The sequence below is a fragment of the Echinops telfairi genome, unplaced genomic scaffold (genome assembly GCF_000313985.2).
Source record: "Echinops telfairi isolate 266 unplaced genomic scaffold, ASM31398v2 ScPeMD7_9;HRSCAF=40, whole genome shotgun sequence".
Lineage (NCBI taxonomy): Eukaryota > Metazoa > Chordata > Mammalia > Afrosoricida > Tenrecidae > Echinops > Echinops telfairi.
In genome coordinates this window covers 70537379-70561330 of record NW_022103906.1, presented here as the reverse complement: position 1 = coordinate 70561330, position 23952 = coordinate 70537379, and the positions used below count along the sequence as shown (strand labels likewise).

The following is a 23952-nucleotide window of genomic DNA, read 5'->3' as shown; positions in this document are numbered from 1 at the left end:
GAGGGGGGAGCGGGGAGGGAGGGGAAAAATGAGGACCTAATGTCGGGGGTTTAAGTGGAGAGAAAATATTTTGAGAATGTTGTACAAATGCGCTTTACACAATTGATGTGTGTATGGATTGGGATAACAGTTGTATGAGCCCCTAATAAAATGTTTAAAAAAAGAAGAGCAATGGAAAATGAATGAATGAGTATTATGGTGTCAGCCACGAATGTGAAAATACAGCGATCAGCCAGAAGAGCAAAGATCTGTCTTGGAAGAAAGACAACCAAAATTGTCCTTAAGACAAGGATGGCAAGAATGTATGTGGTGCATTTTGAACCTGTTGTCATGAGTGACCAGCCCATGGAGAAGGACATCGTGCTTGAAAGCGGGTCAGCACAAAAGAGCAAGACCCTTGAGGAGATGGATTGACACCGTTGCTACAATGAGCTCAAACAGAGCAATGGTTGTGGGGATACCACGGTATTAGTCGACGTTTCTCCCTGTCATACAAAGGGTCCCTGTGACTTGGAAGTTGACTTATACTGTAAAATAAATACATAAATAAACAAATACCTGCTATCCAGTCGATTGACGCACAGTGACCCTATAGGACAGGGTAAAAGTGCTCTTGTGGGTTTCCAAGGCTGTAACTCTTTAAGGGAGGAGAAAATCTCTGTCTTTCTCTTGAGTAATAGCTCGTGGTTTCAGACTGCTGGTCTTGTGACTAGAGCCCAATGTGTGACCACTGCCCCCCGCCAAGGGGTGCCTCAAAAATCCATACAGTGCATCATAAATAGTTTGTTGGGGTTCTTTTAATGATGAAACGGTATTGGATGGGGAGCCTTAGATTCGGGCCGGCAATGGTTGAGTGGAATATCAGAGTGCATAGAGCCTCTGTCTCAGTTAGGAGGGAGCTCGATGGTGATGATGTAGCACGTGTTCCTTTTCTTTAAACCATTTTATTGTGAGCTAACACAGACATCATATCATACCACAGTTCCATCACATCAAGCAGTATGGTACAATTGCTACCACAATCAGCTTCAAAATACTCTCTTCTTTCTTGAACTCCTTGATATCAGCTCCACATAAAATGTGTTTCTTAATGTAGTTAGAATTCAACGTTTTCCACATTGCCTTACAGAACATTATTCATTACTTCCTCAAGCTTCACTCTTTTTTTAAATCGGAGATTTCAAAGTCTAGGATCACTGCAGCCCCTCTCTGTTTGTGTCTTTTTGCAAATTGTGTAGCAGTTGGTCTAGTGACTCATTAGAGAGCCCCTTCCCTTTCCCCCATGCCCCTCCTTCTCCTCACCTCTCCTCCCTTTCAGAATCTCCTCATTTGGACCTTCTGGCAGCCTCGGGCAAGGTGCAGCTGTTGCAGGTGCAGCATTTTATGAGGCCTGCCTTCATCGGCATCTCTGTTACGCTGAGACATCGTTCTTTCATGGAGATCACAAAGCAGGAGTTCCAGGGTACAAAGGAAATGTTTCCCCTTCTCTCAGTCTCCTCCCAATGAAACTCACTGTGGCTCTCCTGCGGTTGTTGCTTTACTAGCTCTTTACCTTTGGATGGAGAGAAGATATTCGACCTGGTGAGCCCTTACACACCCGAAAATTCTGCTTCGATGCGATCTCCCACAGCAGCCCGGTCACGCTGTATGACTGCCACGGCATGAAAGGAAACCAGCTCTGGGGATACCGCCAGGTAAGAGTCGGTGTGTCGTGGTCTTTCTCTCGCTGCTACCATGAAAGTACTCTAACTCACAGTCTCGAAAAACACTGTGGATGTAAAATTCTTCCTGCGTGTACACATACGTGTCTGGAGACTACCAGCAAAGATGATAGTACAGACTTAGTATGTAGGCAGACAGAATGCTACTGACCATATGTGTGTGTGTGTGTGTCATCCATCACAATGATTTATGATGGAAAAGTAAACTGGAGCCAGACCACTAACATCACAAAGGAAGACACTCACCTTAGCCCAGACAATTCCCAAACAGAGGGAACAATCTATCCAATAAGGAAATATACATACATGTAATTTTAAGAACCTCATTTATCTCCCTCCTTCCCTACCCTATCCCCACCCCCAGACACAGACATGCACACACGAACACATTTATGCAGTCATTGTATATCTCAGGCATACCTGTTTGGGAGTTATGTAGGTTAACACAATTATATTGACACAAATATGTGTACATCTATGAAGATCTAATTGAGGAGCCTGGGTGGTACAATGGGTGATACAGTTAGGCTGCTAACCGCAAGGTCAGAGGTTAGAAAGCACCAGAGGACCTAAAGGAGAAAGATGAAGTTTTCTACTCCACTAAAGATGTTAGGGTCTTTGAAACCCACAGGGACTGTTCTCTTCTGTCCTAGGGTCGCTGTGAATTGTAATCCACTTAAGGGCAGTGAATGAATATAAGTAGCCCTTTTGCAATTTCACATGTGCTGAGTATAGAAAAGGAAACCTTAACTTAAGGTGTTTAAAAGTTTTAAAAGTAAAATAATAAATGAATAAAAGTTTTAAAAATAAATAGTGAAAGGGGGAACCGATTACATATAACCTCCTCCCTGGGGGATGAACAACAGAAAAGTGGGTGAAGGGAGACGGCAGACAGTGTAAGATATGACAAAATAATAATAATTTATAAATTATCAAGGGTTCATGAGGGAGAGGGGAATGAGGAGAGTGGGTGAAAATGAGGAGCTGATACCAATGGCTCAAGCAGAAAGCAAATGTTTTGAGAATGATGATGGCAACAAATGTACAAATGTGCTTGATACAATGGATGGATGTATGGATTATGATAAGAGTTGTATGAGCCCCCAATAGAATGACTAAAAATAATAATAAAAATAAACAGTGATTGGAGGATGATAGTTTAAAAACAAATACAAAATTTCATTTTGTTGAGTTAAAAAACTGAAGAGAAATTATGTTATTGATTTAAAAAATATTCATTATGTTCTCCTTTGATAACTTTGTCGGAATTATATTATTGATTTAAAATACATTCATTATGTTCTCCTTTGGTAACTTTGTAGGATGTTATGCAAAGTTGGGTGGGTGTTTTTTTGCTTGGTTTGGGGTTTTTTGCTTTGTTTCTTCCAATGTCTTTGCTTCTGAAGGCAGGGCTGGCTAGTCAGTCAGTAAATTAGCTAGTCCTCCATAAACTGTACCCTCAGAACTAAAGAACTGCGGGGAGCTTCCCAGCATGGTGGACGGTGCTGTCTATGTCTGCCTCTCTGCACTCCAGGAGAATCCAGTCTGACCTCAGGCTGCCGGGAAAATGTCACACCTGCCATTCTAATCACAAGCCTGCTTATCCAGTGGGTGGGGCTAAAATTCGGGAAAGCAGAAGGGGAAAGCTATGAAGAATCAGGTTAGGGGCCACTCGCTAACTTCATAAACTTCCTAATCCACCCATTAGGGCACTTACAACTCTATTGAAATGTAGGCTTGTTTGTACAAGTTTATTCTGTATACCTTGTCCCCAACATCTGGCAAATCATGATTATGTGTCTATAAAAAAGTACATCAGTGGTTGTATCCTGCTGTGATACAATTTTAAAATCAAAGGAGATAATACAAAGATAGCATTCATGAGCCTAAGGCGGGGAGACCACTGGGGTACAAACACCCCACTGTTTCCCTTATGCAATGTATAATAAACGTGTAATCCTGTCTGTGTGTGGTGCAATAAGATAGGTTTTTGTTGTTGTTGTTTTAGTGGTTAGATCCTGACCTTTAAGAAGTGACTTTCTGGACACATCAATAAAAAGCCTGCCTTGCCACTTGCCCAGTGTACTGGTGGTCCCTAATGAACAGTCCAGGCCTCGTTCCTATGCATTTATAGCATGAGAGACGGGACACGCAATACTACGCAATTAAGCCAAGAAAATATACTTGTTTTCATTAGGGAACTTGCAAAAGCTTACAGATGGATAAAACCAGCCAATGCACCGTGCACACACAGCTCCTGGGGAGACAAGGTGGTGAAAAACAAAACAGGTCGCAGTGATTGGAGCAGTCACTCTTACAAGCGCTACCACGCGCCTGCCTCCTCACCTCGCTGGCGCCCCAGGGACTGCCGAAAGTGAAGCGCTAGCTGCCATTGGGCTGTGGTCCTCGCCGAGCTTTCCGCTGCCATTGGCTTTGCATCGCTTAGCTAAGGTTACCCGCGCTGTGTATTTGTACAAGCAGGTACTTCTACTTGATCAGGAACATGCCAAAGGCTCAATAGGGAAATTTTCGGATATTTGTCATCGTGGTTAATGACTCAAGTCTGCTCAAATAGACCTGCTTGGAAGGCTCCTTTGGTTTCTTTCCGGGGCTAAGCCCCAGGCGTGACCAGTGGAAGCGCACGCGCAGGTGCTACCTTATTTAGACGCCCTTATGTCTATTTAGATGTACTGCTTGGCCCTGGGGGCTCCCAGTGCTTAACCGTCTTTTGAGTTTGCTTTAGAGCGAACTCCCCGTTTGATTAGCATATTCATGAGCTTGCCTGACTCTGTTAGAAGCTACTAATTGCCTAAAGGGCCTCGATGGGCCTCCTCCTAAGCTCCACACTTACAGTGTAATCATCGTCATCATCACCTCCCACTGTTCCGGTGGAATTGAGCTATTCCCTCAAAGGCATGGCACCGTCAGGCATGCTTCCCCGGCACATTGATAGGGCGACTAGAGGCAGCGCCAACTTGGATGAATAGATTTGAACGTCTCTGCTCTTTCCTCTGCCATGCCTTTCCTATGTCAGCTCAAGATTCCCAGAGCGAATGGCCCTAATTCCTGCTGGGCTCAATGCCAGGATGCCACCCACTCTGCTCCCAGCGAGGTGAGAGCCCTTGGACGCGGAAGGCGGCCTGACGCTGCCTTTCTCAAGTAGGTGCAAGTTGTTTCAGACCCACTTTCTGACCCAACTTCGTCCTCCGCAGATCTCAGCTCTCGGTTATTTTTAGACCTAACTCTTTACCGACACACAGAAAAGACAGGACTCTCCACGGTACGGTCTTGTTTATGGGCTGTGGTGTTTTACCCTCCAGTAGCAGCTAGATGCCCAGAAGGCCCAATCGCTTTGTTGGTCTCCTTTCACCACCAGGGGGAGCTCTGTGACAAGGACAGTGATTTGTGGGCGACGCCTCAGGAAAACTGTCAACTATCACCCAACATCTGGAAAAATCTTGACTTGCCACTCTTCTTTAACTGCCACAAATAACTGGCACCAAGAATGGTGCTCTCCTCCTCCACCACCACCACCTATAAAATCCATTCCCTACTTGCCGTTTGTATAGCCCGTGCTGTTAGAATAGCTTCACAAAGGTCCTTTCCCTCCCCAACCCAAACTGGATTCTGAAGCCAAAGGGAATGTTCTACATTATCTTGTCGCTGAATTCTTCTGTTTTCAAGCGTCACGTGGTAGCTTGTCAGTAGAACATAAAGTGCATCCCCTTCCCCCTTCTCAACCTAACTCTTCAAAATCAGGTCAGCACAATGGCTCTCTGCCAGGCTTAGAATTAGCCAGACCTGTAGTTGTGTGCCAACAAGTGGATTCTGACGCAGCAGCCTTCTATAACAAAGTAGAACTGCCCCATCGGCTTCCTTAACCTGCGAGCTTTCCAGGAACAGACGGGCAGCTCTTTGTTTCTCAATGTGTGCGAGTTCAAACCACCCAGTTGGGCTAGCAGCAGAGTGCTTAACCACTGTACCCCGAGGGTTCCTGTAGGCAACCCCAATCTATCCTAGTTCATCCTGGAATTGTAATGTGATCTTCAATAAATTATCTCGCGGACATGATATTATTTTCTCACTAGTACAATAGGGAGGATAATTAAATAAGATAAGACGTGTACAGAGAAATCCGGTTGTAATGTATTCCAGCAGTTGGCATGGTCAGAGTCTATTTCTTTCCTTTCTTCCTTTCCGTGTCTGACATTTTTACTCTGTGCTGGCAGAATGACGTCATCTGCATCGACTTTGACTATGTTCTCTGTGAGTTACTTGTTTGAATCTTGACTAAACACCGTAGTCTTTTTCTTACACATTTTGAGTTTTTGTAGTTTCGGTAGAAACACTTTGTCGTATACATGTATGACTAACATTTTCATCTCTCCGTCCAGTCAGGGACTTGCTTGCCTTTTCTCTCTCTTGTGGAGGATCTTGATGCAGAGCTATCTTTACATCCAAGGTTTTATGGCCTGTTAAGAAATCTTTCTTGCACTAAGGTCATAAAGATCGTCTTCTAAATTATCTTCTGAAAACTTTGTTGTTGAACATTCCCCAATGAGTGTACAATTCCCCTGAAATGTTTTTATTATACATTCTTAGAAAAGTTTTTTTCAAATATTTTATCCAATGGACTGGTCCTCAGATATTGAAATGATTGTTTTCCCCTTGGCACTGAAATGGCATTTTTGTTATATGCCAAGTGACCTTATACAAGTACGCACAGATCTGTTTATGAGCAGTCTATTTTTCATCATTTTTTGTCTATTGTCTATTGTTCCTGTAATACCCTGAATGAATAACTTTACCTTTATAACATTTTATATTGATTTTTCTCACTTTAAGTATTTTCTTGGTTATTCTGGATTCTTTCATTTTCATATAAATTTTAAAATCAGTTTATTAATTTCTGCAAATAAACCTGAAGAGGTTTTATTGATTTTTGTATTGAATGTGTTAATCAATTTTAAAACATATCTTCATAATATTTAGAGTCTTAAAAGTCCTTGAGGCTGGTCAATTCCTCTATTGGTTTATATTTTTTTCATTACTCTTTGTAATATGTTGCAAGTTCTCTAGGTATGGTCTTGGGTATCTTCTGTGAGATTTATCTCTTTAATGATTTTCATGGCAGCCAAACAGAATCATTTTTAATTTCATTTTCTATTTTTTGCTAGTATAGATACTTGATTTATTTTTCTGTATTTACCTTGTATCTAGTGATTATGCTAAAGACTCAAACTCACTGCTATCGAGTGGATTCTGACTCAGAGCAACCCTATAGAAAACAAGAGAACTGCCCCTGTGGGTTTCCAAGTCTGTACATCTTTATAGGAGCAGACAACCTTGTCTTTCTTCCAAGGAGCAGCAAGCTGGCTTGAACATCTGACCTTGTGATTAGCAGCCCCATTATACCACCAGAGCTTCTTTATTATGCTCAAAGTACCTGCTACTTCTATTAGTTTACCTACATAATCTTTGGGGTTTTCTACATACATAACTATGCCATCTGTAAAATAGAGTGCTTTCCTTCTTCCTTTCAAATTGTTAGACCTTTGGGTACTTTTCTTCCTGCTTGATTGCATTGACTGGAATATGCTGTCTGTCCAACGTTGAAGGGATGATAGCCGACATCCTGTTTTATTCCCAGTTTTAGGATGAAAGTATTAACATTACATAATTAAGAATGATGGTTGTTGTTGTGAGGTTTTCCCTATATCTAGTATTATATTAAGTGTGTGCATGTCTATTGGTTTACTTCATCCTTTTCTACATGACTAAGGGCATTTGCCACTGTAGATTTTAAATATTTTAAGGGCTTTGTCTATGTCTACTAACATTATTATAAGATTTTTAATTTATTCTATTAATACAATAAGTCACATTGGTTGGGTTTCAAATGACCTTGCCTTTCAGAAATAAATCCCATTTCATCGTGATTATCATTCTGATATGTCGCCTAAGAGATTTGTTAATATTTTATTTTAAATTTTTGTACCTATGTTCATGCAACGGTCAGTCATTTCCCTTTATTCTAATTCCCTTGTCAAGCCCGAGTAGAACAGTTAGGTTAAGTATGTAAAACAAGCCATCCTTCCTCTTGCCTACACTCTGGAAGTGCCTGAGGGGAATGTTTTCACTACTTGTCAAAACTTTCTCTCCCATACTAGTTACAACAGAATCTCTGGAAGGTGAGGCCTGGGTGTTGGTATATTTTGGAAGCTCTCAAGTAGTCCTGAGTACAGCCAGATGGAGAACCATTTCAGAGCTCCACCTTTACCTACTCAGATCAGGCGTCATTGCTCCACTCCCTGCGGCTCTCATTGGCATTTGTTTCTCTGCCTATACTTTTATAGCACTTAGCTCATCCCTTTGTAACATTGACTTATACTTACATAATCCTTGGTTTGTGACTTGAAAGCAGAAGCAATCTTTAATTTCTGTATTGTCATCCTAATATCTAATATGTAACCCAAATCCCAAACCCACTGCCACGAAGTCAATGCCAATTCATAGTGACTCTGTTTAAGGTTACCAAGGCTGCATATCTTTAAAGAGGCAGTTAACCTCATCTTTCTCCCATGGAGAAACTAATGGGTTTGAACCCTAGACCTTTCAGTTAACAGTCCAACATGTACCCCAAAATGCCACCGGGATCTGTTAGGTTTCTAGAGTGGGTAATACCTCAGTACTTGGCTTCGCACAATGAAAGAATTCACGCCGAAGCCCATTTTGCAATCCAAGTGGGTTTTTATGAAGGACAGGACAAGTTTCAGGTTTTACAGTCTCAAAGGGGTTCACAACTGGGCACAAGCAACCTCAGGGAAAAGAGGATTCACACCTTGTGAGGAACTGGGCTGGGGGCGGGATTGGGGAGAGGCAAACAAATAAATAAGTGTCCCAGTAGACCCTCAAAAGGCTAAAGGCGACAAGGAACTGGGCTGGGGGCGGGGGAGGGGGGGGGGCGCGGGAATCCCAGGGCCAGAGGGGTAGAGGGAGCAAGGGCAAAAGGGCGCAGAGGCCAGAGAGCAAGGGGTCCAGGAGCAGGAGCAGCTGTGGCAAGGGGGGCAAGAGAGAGGCTGTGAGCCCCAAATAGGCCCAGAGTTGGCCCTGAGGGGGGCACGCCCAGACAGTGTGTGTGTGTGTGTGTGTGTGTGTGTGCCCCTCCCTCCAACCTGCTGCTGACCTGGAGCAGTGTAAAAATGCACAACCTTCCCACAGCCAGGATATTTCAAGCCTCTGCCTGGGGAGGGGTGGCTGACGGTATTAGTTGACCCTCATTGGCTGGGTTAAGCCTATCTGGGTGATGTCATGAGCCTGGGCCTAGTTTGGATCGCCCAGGTGTACCTCCCACCTGGCTGGGGGCTTGACTATGAGCATGCTCAGTTTGGGGTCTTCATAGGTGTCTAATGGTTGCCTCATTTCTTTCCAACCTCCTTTATGGGGGGCTCTGCAAGCATAGGAGGGACAAGCCCCATCCCTAAAGCTAGCTCTCTAACAGCTCCATACCTAATATGTTGAAGTTCCTTTTTTCAAAAGTGCAATGTTTCAAGAAACACTGGGTTCAATGATTGACATAAACCCCTTTCATGAAACCCAGTTGCGCTGCACAAAAGTTAACACACCTCTTTATCTCAGAACCACATGGATACCTTCAAAAAAGACCCAAAGCAAAAGTTTAAGATGATTTCCCTTAGTTGTGCTCTGGGTTGCTCTTTAACTCTCAGAAGAAAGGGTTTAAAAATAACGTCGACCAGGAAATGCAGATAAGAAGGTGGAGTACATTGATAACCGCACTACAGTCACACTAGTTTAAAAAGTGAGCGGGTAGAAATCGTTTTTTTTTAATTTAGGCACAATGAATCTATTCTTTTTACACTTTTATTGGCATATAATCATACAATCCAACCGTGCAATCACATCCAAAAGATTTGTACAATCATTATTCCAATCAATTTTGGAACAGCCCCCCCCACCAGTTAAATCGCATTTAACATGAGTTGTGTGATCACCATCCGTTCTAGTGACCCCTCCAGCCTCCCACATACATTGTTTGCTCGCCCAGCCCCTCCCCGTCTCCCATCACCCACCCCTAACTCCCCTGTAAACCCTCGCGGCAGCTCTTATTTCTGTGGATCTACTCCTCTGTGCTTCACAAACTGGACAATCCAAAAGAAACAATAAAAACAGAAACAAACTACAGTGGCAAGGATAAAATAATAATAAGATAAAGAAAAAAATACAAGTAGTAAGTAGGAAAGAAAAGACCTCCATCAATATTTTAAAAGCCTGGGCGGGGAATGTTGTCATGGCACAGGCAAGAAATACTTGAACGTAGAATAATTTTGCGTTGGGTTAAGAGGGGGGTCAATTGACCAAGTTTCAAGTTCCATCCAGCATAATCAAGTGTATAATGCTCTCTGTCTGATAGTTACACTGTGTGAGTCCCTTGCCTGTGGCTGGGGCGATCTGCCAGAGGTTTATTCTGACTAGATCCTCTGCAGATGAGGGTTGGGCTCCCACCGTCCTCCATAGCCGTCCGCAAATTGGATGTTTGCAATTTAGTCTCTGATATTTTCCCTTTGTCATATTTGAATTTTGTTATTGTCATCTTTGGATCACACAAACTAGTGTGCTTCCTCACTTTAAATGGCTGCTTGTTTGAACACAAGCCTTTAAGACCCCAGACACTATTCTGATTGATGGGCGTCTGCTTTGTTCACCACACTTTGCTGTAGCACCCTTATCTTCAGTGATCGTTTCATGAAGGTGAATATCTAGCAGGACCATGTTATTAGAACTAGCTATTCTTGGATTGGGGCTAGAGTGAAGCGGGGCCCTAGAATCCATCTGCTAGGCCCTGGCATATCTGGGATAGGCATGATTCAGGTTTACTTTGCTGATCTTATTATGACAAAATCAAAACCCCATAAGGCCAACTACCCCCACAACAGCAATGAACCAGCTAGCAGACTCAAAAAACAAAGTTTTGGCATGTGCCTACATTTGATGATTTATTGTGATATTCTATTTGCCTGGGCTTTAGTCCCTCAGATCATAATATTGTGTTAGTCCACAAAGATGCCAAATGGAAGACCACATTCTGGTTAGATATTGATTTGGGACCTAAAATGAGGAAAGGGTACACAAAGAGTTTAATTACAAAGACTTACAAAAGCACATAATTCAACTCCACTTCTGACAGACAAAGCCACACTGCACAATCCTGGGATAATCACACTTTCCCAGGACAGCCTATTCGTTCCTGAACAGTCCCAAATGTATGAATGCTATACCTTGACCTTTGATACAACACAGAGTAGGGTTAATCCAATAACTCAAGACAGATCCTGAATGTTTGCGCAATGCTTACCTGCTCTCCCTGAATCTTCACTTCTGATTGAACGGTCTTATTTCCTGCCTGTGCTCTTCATATGAAAGATGAATCTAACAAATCTCTGGACACTGAAACAAGCTCCGGAGAGGCACGATGCCCAGAGCAGAACACAATATTCGAGGTGGATTTTAAACAAGGAAAGTATCATGCGTTTCTAGTTCTCCTTGTTATAAGCAATCCATTTGTGTTTAATTTAGCCTGAGTTGATTGATTTTCTGCCTTAACTTCACACACTGGGCTTCCTAATGAGCCTTTAGTATATAAAAATCATAACGTCTTCTTGTCTTGTTTCCCTGAAGAGACACATCTCCTCGATCTCAATATGCCAGTCTAGTTCATCTTTTCTACTCAAGTGTAACTATTGATTTGTTCCTTTTATATTATATCTCACCAGATTTAGCCCAACTGGGATTTTAACTCTTTCATTGACTATATTAGCAGTCACACCCCAAAACCCAACAAACTAACAACAGCAAAAAACCCACTGCCATTGAGTTGATTCCAACTCCTGGCAGCTCTATAGGACAGGGAAGAATATCCCTTGTGAACTTCTATTTGATTTCTTTATGGGAGAAGAAAGCCTCACCTTCCTCCCAAGGATCAGGTGGGGGTTTCCATCTGCTGAACGGTTTCAAGGTTCCACAAGGGCAAGAGAGACAGCAACTCCAAGAGGGCCATGCATTGACTCCACCAATGAAGACATGTGTTCAATAAGCAATATTTTCTTGTCTTTCCTATTTAACCTGTAGGTCTAACCCAGCTGGAGTCACTGTGTTGTTCGGAACTTTTCGATTTTGCCTTTTCTGGATAACAATATCTTAGTTTCTTATAGATATATTAGAACAAAAATGCTCCAGATAAGGGATGTGTTAGACAGGGTTCTCTAGAGAAACAAAACCAGGACACTAATAATTTTATATATATTTAGATAGATAGATGGATAACATAAGAAATAAACAGTTAATTAATCCATAAAGCAGTACAAATGGCTCAGTGCAACTCACTTCCACGAGACAGCTGGTACACTGGCAGTCCTTCAAGTCTTGAGGGCCACCGGGAGAGCAATTCAGGCTCTCTCACCACAGGCAGCAAACAGCAAGGCAGGTCACCAACAGTCAGCCAGATGACAGGGTCCAATAGTCCCCAGCTCAAGAGATGTCCCTTCCAGTAACATGGTGAAGTAGGTCTTGAAGTAACCTCAAGTTACAGTGACACAGTCCATGGGTTAGGTGTCCCACAGGTAGTGTAGCTTGCAAATGGAGGCACAGAATAAGCAAGGCAGCCACACACTGGTCTGATGATCCAAGAGCAAGAGAGAGAGAGGCGAGGCTCACAGAGCCATTATCTCTCTGCCCTTCCATTAATCTCACATGTGTTCATTGGCCAGGTTGGCACAACAAACCTACCTATCACAAGGGACATGGACAAAAATTCATTTTCCCACAGCTAGGAGCCCTGAGGTCCAAATTCAAGACACCAACTCTTGGGGAGAACTTTCTCCCTCTGTTGGCTCCGGGGGCGTCCTTGTCTCATTCAGCTTCTATTCTTTTTGGCTCCTTGGTGAGCTCTTTGTGGCATCTTTAACAATTTGTCCTTTTTTTTTAGCTCTGTGTCTAAACTGTTCCTTTTATATCTCAAAACCGGATGTCTTAAAACACACCGTACACTGATAAGGTTTCATTAATAGAACAAAGAAAACCAAATCCCCAGATGGGATTATAGTCACATGTATAGGGGTGTGTGTGTGTGTGTGTGTGTGTGTGTGTGAGAAACAATTCAACCCACAAAACTTAGTGATATTCCTACTGGTGACTGTTTTTCTGAACATACTTAACTACCACTCTCTGGTCTCCAAAGGGGTCCTTCGCAGACTGTCCACAGGCTCTTGCATAAGGATAAAAGCATTCTGAATTGAATGCCTGCCAAGATCTAGACTGTGAAACACAAAAGAATCTTTGTAACAGAAACGATGGAAATGTTTAATTCTGGTTTGCTAGTGAGAGCAGTTCTCCCCACTGTGAAGGTGTGGGAGGAGGGCAGGGCTGCGAGTCGGTTCAACCGAAAAGAGACATGAATTGTGAGTTCGAGGTTAAAACTATAGAATCTGAGAAAGGAAATTAAAAGTTGAGTCCTGGCCCTGCTATTTTTGAACTAGGTGACCTTGGGAAACTTCTTTCCCATGTGCTGTCTCCTCCGCTGTAGAATGAGTACAATAATAGTATCTAACATAGAAAGTCCACTACTTATCTGTCAGTTAGTGGTACTTTGGTTGCTGTGTGTTGCTGTGATGCTGGAAAGGATGCCACTGGTATTTCAAACACAGCCGGGTCATCCAGAGTGAACAGGTTTCAGCAGAGCTTCCAGACTAAGAGCAGATGATGAAGAAGAAATTGGCTGTCCATTTATAAGGAATTGCCACTGAGAAACGTATAGATAGCATTTAAACATTGTCACCTACAACATCTCATGCATAGTGTAGACTATTTTCAGAGACAGTGCCAGAAGATGAGCCCTTCCGGTCAGAAGGCACGCAACACGTGACCGAGAAGAGCTGCCTTCTCAAAGTAGACTCGACCATAAGGACTGGGAGGGAGGAAAGTCCTTCGGGACCCCATTTGTTCATGGGACACCATCAAAATGAGAGCAACTAGCTGTGATCATGAATTAATCATTAAAATGTGAAATGTATGCAGTATACATCTAGGAAAATTAGAAGTCATCAAAAATGAAACAGAATGTGTAAAGATGATTATTCAAGGTGTTAGTAAGCTGAAATGGACTGGCATTCATTATTTTTAATCAGAATATCATATGGTTTGCTATGCCCGGAATACCCGAATGAGGAGTGATGGTGTTGCAGTCATCATTGAAAAGGATATTTCAAGATGTATCATTTTTTTAATGATTGTTCATATGTTTTCCTTTTTTTAACAGTTTTATTTGCACTTCATCCATGTCATACAGTTCAATAATTCAACCATATCAAGAAATGCTGTACAATAGTTATCGTATTCCATTCTACATTTTCTCCTTCTTTGTAGTCATTGTTATTCATGTAATTATTTTTATTATTTTTCTAATTGTGGCAAAACTATATACAATAGAACATTCTCCAAGTCCACAACTTCTACTGTATAATTCCATGTTGTTGATTAGACTCTTCATGTTGTACAACCATTATTTATCTCCTTTTCCAAATTATTCTACCACCATTGACATAAATTCAGTGCCCCCTTTGCAGCAGCTCCTTGCCTTCACCATTGGTCGTTTGGTTTTTTGGTTTTGCACGCTTTTCTTGATGTATTATTCACATATCATACACTTCCATGGCTAAATCACTTTTAAAGTGAGTTTTACATACATAATCACAGTCAGTTCGAGTGCTCTCTCTCCTCCTACATTCATTGCTCTACAAATTCCCTCACCCCCTACCGCTACCCCCACCTCCCTGATAAATCATTGCATCAGTATTATCTCTATGCAGCTACTCCTTCTGTGCTTCATAAAGTAGACAATTCAAAAGAAACCATTAAAAACAGAAACAAAATACAGTGGCAAGGATAAAATAATAATTATAATAAAAAGATAAAAATACAAATAATAAGTAGGAAAGAAAAGACCTCCGTCAATATTTAAAAAGCCAGGGAATAAATTGTTGTCATGAAACATGCAAAAAATACTTGAACCTAGAATAATTTAAGGTTAGGTCAAGAGGGGGGTCAACTGACCAAGTTTCAAGTTCCATCCAGCATAATCAAGTTTATAATGCTCTCTGTCTGATAGTAAACTGTTCGAGTCCCTTGCCTGTGGCTGGGGCCATCTGCCAGAGGTTTATTCTGACTAGCTCCTCTGCAGATGGTTTGGGCTCCCACCGTCCTCCATAGCCTTCCGCAAATTGGGTGTTCACAATTTAAGCTCTGCAACGTTTCCCTTCATCATATTTGGGTTTTGTTATTGGCATCTTTGGATCACACAAGCGGTGTGCTACTTCCATGTGGACTTAGTTGACTATTTACTTAGACAGCTGACTGCTTGTTTGAAGACAAGCCTTTAAGATCCCAGACACTCCTCAGATTGATAGCCAGGCACCATCTGCTTTATTCATCACACTTTGCTGTAGCGCCCTTATCTTCAGCGATAATTTCATGAAGGTGAGTATTGAGCAGGGACCTGTAACCAAAACTAACTGTTCTTGGATTGGAGCTGGCGTTCAGTGGGAACCCCAAATCCATCTGCTTGTCCTCAGGTTATGCATGACTCTGGGTTACTTTGACAATCGCATCATGACAAAAGCAAAACCCCATAAGACCTACGACCCCAACAACATCAACATCAACAAACCAACCAGCAAACAAACAAACAAAAGGCAAGAAAACAACCCCCCAAAAAAAACAAACATGGAAACCATTGTCAATCTTCCCCCTGAGGTACAAGGCGATTGTATTGGTATAACATCGACCACTTTTCCTGTGACTCCGAACTCCTGACCGTCGGCATGAGGAGTCTCTGTGGGTACAGTTCCTCCTGGAGCTGCACCCCACGAGTTGTCGCCCTGAAGAGTTTCATCTACGAATTGATGGAGCTCCGTTTACTCTGAGCAAGGGGATTGGTGCCAGGGAAAAACTTCCTGGATCAATTCTCACAAGTGCAGATCCCTGCCCAACAGATCAAAACCTGTCATATCAATGCAAGTGGGGGTAGGGGGGCGAGCATTGAGGTACTAAATATATGTGATTCTGAGTCCCTTTCCACTGGACATCCATCGAGCCAGGGGTTCCCCCCAAGGTCTAATGACAGCCACATCCATGGCCCCAGGGTGCCTGCTCTCTGTTTCATCTCCAATCAGAGTACCCAGTTCTCAGTCCAGTAGTACAGGCAGCTTTGAGGCAGGGCTCAGTTCATTCAGTCAGGCCTTTATGTTGAGTCCTTATAGTGTAGCCCCTGGGGGAAGCCATGCTGCCTGCAAGGTCAGCATCCAAGGTCTTCCTGGTGACCATGTCATGGTTCACGGAGGGATGGGTAGAAATATATTCTTAGTATCTACCCAGGAACATAATCTGGTCTATTGTCCCTCTGGGTTCTCTACAATCATTGTTCAGCATCTCTTCCCGATGGAAGGTTGCTCCTCCCCATTCACCCACCACACTCACCAACAGAAATATCAGTGTCTCCTCCAGAATGTAGATGCTCCACACCCCTGGTCTTTAACTTGATTTTTCCGGCAAGGTTCTCCTTCCGTTTCTGTGGAAGGCCCATTGATTTGTCACAGCCTTGTCTCGATGTTGTATGGCATCCAGTGGATGGTCTCCTCCCTTTTCCCCCTTCTTGAAGGAGTGACCTCAAGCAATGTGAGGTCCCCTTCAAGGTGATTCTTGTGAAGTGCACAAAAGGGAGATGGTGTATGGTTCAAGGCTGGTAGGTAGCCTTCTCCCCTTTTGTTCAGGAATTGGTCCCTAAATTTTGTTTAATTGGTGTTTCACCTTATAGTAGCGGACTCATCAATAGTCATGCTTTTGTGATTGACTTACTTCACTAGGCATAATGATTTCCAGGTATTTCCATGTCATGCTTTCATGACTGGTTTTTTTTTAGGCAAGCTTATTATTCCATTGTGTGTATGTACCATAGTTTCTTTATCCATTCTTCCACTGTCGGGCATTGGGCTGCTTGCAGTTTCTTTCTATTGTGATCTGTGCAGCTATAACCATGGGAGAGCATCCATCCACTCAGCTTGTGTCTCTTATTCCTTTACAATATAAGCCTAATAGTGGTATTGCTGGATCATATGGGATTTCAATTCCCAGTTGCTTTAAGTCTGTCCATACTATTTTCCCCAGTGGCTGTGTGTATTTACAAATCTACCAACAGTGTGTATGAATTCTGATCTCTCCATATCGTCTCCAGCATTTGTTGTTTTCTGGTTTTGTTTGATTGTTTTGGCTAGCCTTGTGGGTGTGTAGTGGTATCCTGAAGTAAACACTGTCTGTGATAAGATCATATCTATCCACCTCCAAGGAAAGCTAATCAATACAACTATTAGTCAAATCTCTGCAGGAACCACCAAAGCTAGTGGTTGCCAAAGCGGGACTTCTATAACCGTCTTTAATCTGAAATTGATCAACCGTGCAATCAGGATGTATGATTATAGCTATTGGTGACTGGAAAGCAAAGATTAGAAACAAAGTGGAAAGAACAGTAGTTGCAAAACATGACTTTTCCAGATGGGATGCACAAAAAGCAAACTGCTGTCACTGAAACCAGGCCCGGGGCTGACTGTGGAACCAGCCATTGCTCAGGTGTGAGTTCAAATTCAGGTTGAAGAAAATGAAAACAAGTCCACAAGAGCAAAAATATGACTATGAGTCTATCCCCCTTGAATTTCAAGACCGCATCGAGAACAGATGTGACTCATTGAACACTCATGACAGAAGGCCTGATGAGCTGTGGGATGGCATGAAAACCAGCTGTCCCGAAGGAAAAAGTCATTTAAAGGACAGGAAAGAAAGAAAAGTAGATGTTAGAAGAAACTCTGTAATTTGCTCTTTATTGCAGAGGACCTCAGGCAAATGGAAGAGATGATGAAATCAAATTGCTGAACAGAACATTTCAAAGGGCAGCTCAAGAAGGTGAAGAACCTCCTATTCTGTATTCTGGAGGGAATACAGCTTGGATGTTTTTCGAAGCAAAGATGGCAAGGCTTCATCTCATGTCCTTTGGCCAAGTGGTCAAGAGCAATCGGTCACTGGAAAGGACCTCCTGCTGGGTCACACACACAGAGGATCAGTGAAAAGGAGGAAGACGCTCAAGGAGATGACCTTATTGCCCGAAGTGCAGATGCCTGACAATAATCTCTGAAGATTTTTAATTCCAGCCTAGTTTCACTTGCTTGTGTTACTAATGCTATTGTTTATATTGTTCACATTTTGTTGCATTACCTTTCTTTGTAAGGGGCACCCATGTGTCTCTATGACAGTGGGTTGCCCTCATAGTTGTTTTCCAAAAGGCCTGGGCGTCGATGAGCGAGTGCTCGCTGTGCTTCATCAGCTTGTGGGAACATTTGAATTGATATGCCACCAATTCCTGGAGTCCTTTTTTCCCCCAATGCCTTCCACGCTACTTGGATTTCTTCTTTCAGTACCATCTCTTCTTAATCATGTGCTATCTCTTGAAATGGTTGAACATCAACCGATTCTTTTTGGTGTAGTGACTCTGGGTATTCTTTTATCTTTTTCTGGATGATTGCAGGCTTGTTCAATCGTTTCCCATAGAATCCTTCAGTACTACCACCCAAAGTGTGAATCTTTTCGTTCTTCAAGTCTACCACCTCTCTACTGGGCTGTCAGATTCTGGAAGCTCTGCCGCAGGATTACCCAGGATGGGCAGGTTTCAGCAGAGTCCAGGTCAAGCAGACTGGGGAAAGGACCATGCAATCGACTGCTGACAAAAGTGGTCATTGACAACCTATGGATTGCAACAGGACACTGTCTGAGGTGATGTCGGAAGATGAGCTCCTCAGCTTAAAAGGCCCTTATCAGTCAACTGAGAAAGAGCTGTGCCCGCAAAGTAGAGTCCATTTTAGTGACACGGATGGAGCGAGGCTCTCAGGCTTTGCATGGGCTGATGTGGAATGACTCAACATGAAACGAACCAGCTGAAAACATCCATTAGTAATCAGAACATGGAAGGTATGAACTATGAATCAATAAAAATGGGAAGTTGTCAAAAGTGAAATGGAACACTTGGAGATCACTATCCAAGGCATTGATGAGCTAAAATGAACCTTTATTGGTCATTTAAAACTGGACAGTCTGCGATGTCAGGAGTAACCAATTAAAGAAAAAAATAGCACCAAATTCATCATGAACAATAACATTTCAAAGATTTATCCTTAAGCACAAGGCTGTCAGTGATAGAATAATATCTATATACCTAGGAATACCAATTAATACTACTATTACTTAATTTTACACCCCAACCGCCAATGCCAGTAATGTTACCTCTTTCTTCCTCAGAGGGGCTGGCAGGTCTGAACGATCACCTTGCAGTTCGCAGTCACGCACTTCACTGCCGCCAAATCGGGGCTTCTTCTCAGTAGTTGATAGAAGGGATTACCTCGATCCTCCCCATCTGAGGGCTAACCAATAATAATTTCTGTTTTAGTTCGGGTGAGCTGGAGGTGCTCTGTAACATCCATGGACACTGACCAGTAAGCAGTTGGATATAGATTGAACCTCAGAATAACTCAGCTGTGTAACTCTCAAATTCACTGCCACCGAGTCGATTCCAGCCCATAGCTGGACCCTGCAGGACAAAATAGAACTGTCCCTCTGGGTTTCCAAGACCGTAACTCTGACACGAGTGGAAAGCCAAGTCTTTCCCTTGTGGAGCTGTGGGGGTTTCAAATGATGGAGCTTGCAGTTAGCACAACTCCTTAAGCTACCAGGGCTCTGGTGAGCTATGGAAAGTGAAAAAGGAAGTTAATAGTCAATTGGAGGAAGTCATTCCATCATTATCACGTCTCTCTCCAAAATTCATTTCTCTTTCTCCACGTTTTGTCTCACACTGCTTTTCCTCCACTTATTCACTATTCCTCTCTACCGTGGGTCCTCTATCCTGTTCAGCAGAGCACTCTATGCCTTTGGCTCCTCAAATGCTTCTCACATTATTTCCCACTCCCCCTGTGGTAGTTACGTAATCTGGTGCTAATTGGGAGGATTAAGGGTCAAGAGGTGGAGTCTAGTCTGTCAATCTGATCATAGCCAATGAAGCCTCTGTGTGGGCATGGCCTTCTCCTGAGAATTCTGAGAAGTCCTGTATTTTCCTCCTTGGAGACAGGAGACACTCTCTCTTGGTTCACTCCCTGAGACCATGTGCTCTACTGACAAGACACATGGTGCTATCCCCTGGGAGCTGGAGAAGCCACATGGACCTACCCTGATGCAGCCAGACCTCTGGAGCCAAAGAAGCCACATAGAGACTCCCGTCAGTGCTGAGATTCTTCTACCACCACTGGATCCACAAGACTTCTACCCCACTGGCCTGTGATCTTCCTGCATTCAGCATCATTGCATGTGTTTCAGAAGTCTAAAGAGGTCTTTATAGATTGGTATTGGACATATGGGCTAATATCAGACTTCTGGACTTGATCTGTACTGGGCTGGGATGTTTTCTCAATATTCAATTGCTCTTGTATATAAATCTCTTTCTTATTCACATATGAGTCTCTATGAATTTGTTTCTCTAGTCTACCTGGATTAGCACATCCCCTCAACCTCATTGCTTCTTCTTGTGCCTCTGCTTTACTCTGGCCTACCAAGTTGCCTACCAAGTCGACTCTGACTCATGGTGGGCATTCTTGACGATAAGCTTTACAAAAGTATATCAACAGACCTTTCTTTCAAGCAGCGCTTCAAACCCGTTCATTCCAGTTTGACTGCCTTCAGAGAAGTTACCTTTCCACATCAGAAACACTGAGCCTGGATCTGTATTTTAGAGAGATTTCCCCCTTCAGCCTCCACCTCCCCACCCCCATTATTCCTATAGGTCCCACTCCTCACCCCACCCGACCCCGTGCGTTGTTCTTAGAGATCCCCAGGTGATTCTGATGTATACTGATTCTTATGTAGAGTCTGGGGTGTACTGCAAATTCTTAGCAAGAAGTTGACCTAAATGAACAGTTCAAAGTCCTGCTTTTATGGCTTGCCAGGGTGGAAATGAATGGTCAAAGGCAAACTGCTTCCTCCATTGAGGGACCCAACCAGGAAAAAAAACCTCTCTTCCATGTGTGGAATCCAACTCATATTGAGCCCTGGTGGCATAGTGGGTCAGGCATTGTGCTGCTAACCACAAGGTCAGCAGTTCAAAACCAACAGCCGCCCAAGGGAGAAAGATGAAGCTCTTTACTTCCATATAGAGTTATAGTCTCGCAAATCCACAAGGACAGTTCTATTTGTCCTATAGGGTCCCTATGATATGAGAAACCAAACACCTTCCTATCTTTACTAAATTCTCCTCACTGCCACTAGTACTATCAAAAACACACCATCTAACATCATGAACTCTGACTTCATCTCTTGCCACCCTCCCCTTTTCTGCTCCCTCATGCTCTTTGTTCCCCCAACCAACCAGGGATGTGCTTACTTAAGGCCTAGCAAGGGTGGTCCCTCTATCTGGGAGCCTCTTCCCTCCCATATTTGCACAGCTAATTTCCTCAGCTTCCTGTACACTGCCCAGCTGTCACTTTCTCCTGAACGTTTACCCTAGCCACCCTTTTGAAAGTTCCACCTCGTTCCCCTGTAATCGATTGAATCGCATCCATCAAAAACGTGTGTTGGAAACCACCCTACTATAGCAATGGTTATAATAACATTGGGGAATAGGGTTTTCTTTGTTGTGCAAATGAGTCACTGCTAATGTGGGGTGTGTTTAAAGTCAATCTCTTGAGATTTTAAAAAGCCGTGTTTAAGCAAGTTGCACAAAAGGGGAGACCAGCGGAGATATGTGCCAAGCAACATGAAGAAGCTGAAAGCAGGCAAGGACCTTCCCCTAGAGCCAACAGAGAGGAAATATTGCTCGAGACCCAGCACTCTGAATTTAAACCTCCAGCCTCCTTAATTGTGAGATAATATGCTTCCATTTGTTAAAGCTACCCATTAGTAGCATTTCGGATGTAACGGTACCAAGAGGCCCTCCAATGGCCCCCTGGGTCCCCCTGCCTCCACAGTATTTCACAGGATGTACCACCTTCAAACCAAAAAGAAAAAAGTAAACAAAACAAACGTACTGCCATCAGTCTTTTCCAACTCATAGTGACCCTCTGGCACATGCTAAAACTCCCCGAGACTGTTAAAAGCCTGTGCTGGCGCGGAACGCCTCCTCTTTCCTCTGCAGTGGTTTTCAACTGCTGACCTTGCAGCTGGCAGCCCAAAGCATCACCACTACACCACCAGGGCTCATTCAGCCAGGCTGTATGTTTTACCTATTTATGACGTTCATTGCCTATGCCCCACTACCCCAGCTGCACCTTCAATTCTAGAATGTAACCTGTCGGGCGGCAGGACTTGTTAGATCGTTGATAGATCCCCAGCACATGAGATAGTGCCTTGCAAATATTAAGTAGCCAAAAAAGGTTTGTTGAATAGACTGAATATATAAATGTCCGTGTTATCTTACACCTCTTGTTTCACACGTTCCTTTCTATGTCTGAAGTACCTTAATTCAACCAGTCACTTCCATCTCTCGATTCATGGACCCTTTCTACTACAAACATTTCTTGCTTACCTAATGGTCTCCCAAACCTTCTTGGATCGAAGACCAATGCATAGGAAGTCATCTTTGTATACTTCTCTCCTACGATACAGCAGCGGGAAGAACAAAAAGAGTCACTTAGTTGAATTCAACTGACATGAATAATACTATGTATCAGGCAAAAGGCTTAAACACATAGATGAGGTACATACTCTGCCCATCATTACATAGAAGAGCAAATCCCAGAGCCACAAGTTTGCTTTTGTTCCATAAATGCTTTGGCATACAACATAAGGTCTTGGCGTATCACTGGCTCACTGGTTGAGGCAGAGGCTGATTCCCAGAAATTCCATGTGGTCAGGGTTTCAGAAAAGACGGCTGGGGAGGTTCCAACCAGGTGGCCAGCATGCTCCAGCTCCTGGCCTAGGGGTTGCTCCCACTGGAAGGGAAAAGGGGATTGTTCTTACTCACTGATGCACACCGTGCCAAGGATGTTACAGATCTCAACTCCTCTTATCACAGCAAACAAATGTGCTCCTCTTATCCTCACCACAAACAAAGTGTATCTATGTTTCACCCACGGGTAAACAGAGCTTCAGAGATTAAACAACTTGCCCAAGGTCACATCACAAGAAAGTGGTTTGATTAGAATAGGATTCCAATCCTGTGTAGCCGCAAAACTCACGTCTGTCCTTTTACACCTGTGCTGCCTCTGTGACCCTGTGTTCAAGTTTTAAAGCACAGAACCATTTCCTTTGACATTATGAGCTCAGTTACCTATTTTATTGCCTTTGACTCTTTGGCTATTAGGCTCTCTGATTACCCTGGATAAGGTGTGGAATATTTTCTACACTTTACTCTTTTTATAAAACACTGACCCTACCTAATCATAAATCAGTTATGATCAACTCTAACCCTTGGCAACCACATATGTGCCCGAGTAGAACTGTGTGCCATTATAAACAGTTTGAAGTGGCTGTCCAGGCCTTTCTCTCACGGCACCTCTGGGCAGACTCAAACCTCTGGCTAGCAGCCGGGCACATTATCCACGAGCAGCACTCTGACTGCCTTAGAACAGCAGAGCCTCATAAAACCTCGCATACACCTCGGGAATGCCACAGAGTGTCACACAGAAGCCACCCCAGTTCAGAGGCCCTTACAGTGGACTACCTAAAAAGCTTCAGCCACCTGTGCGCACCTTTCACTACGTGAACTGCCCGTTGGAATTGTGTGGCCCGATCTCATTTGATTAGGAAGGCCAGTTCCTGAGTCCCGGATATGAATGTTTGCATTTCCTCCTCAACCCTTTCTCATTTTCTTGTGCATATTAACAATAAAAGAGGCTGCGGGCAGAAACACTCACAAGGGGAGACAAAGAGAACCAATTTGCTGCATTCCATTTGAAACAGCCAGAGCATAAAGCATGCCTTCCTCTGAGGAGGATTATAATGGAGCAGCAAACGTGCCAAAGCGCTTCAAAATCTGTTCCAAAGAAAGCCCTGCACTTGGGCTGTCACAGGAACAGTGAAGTTGAAGGGCAGAGGGGTCCAGGGTGTCATTGAACAAGCGACGTGTTCAGAGAATGAT

The 23952-nt window shown here is 43.3% G+C and overlaps 1 protein-coding gene across 2 annotated transcripts in view; it reads left to right on the top strand.

Annotated features, from left to right (window-relative positions):
• Window positions 1-23952, top strand: part of GALNTL6 (polypeptide N-acetylgalactosaminyltransferase like 6) — a 1306147-nt gene that overhangs the window by 1278266 nt on the left and 3929 nt on the right. For both annotated transcript variants that reach the window (XM_045286961.1, XM_004696123.2), the window contains one exon: window positions 1545-1694. In XM_045286961.1, the coding sequence (XP_045142896.1) occupies window positions 1545-1694 (150 nt within the window). The remainder of the gene's footprint in view (window positions 1-1544; window positions 1695-23952) is intronic.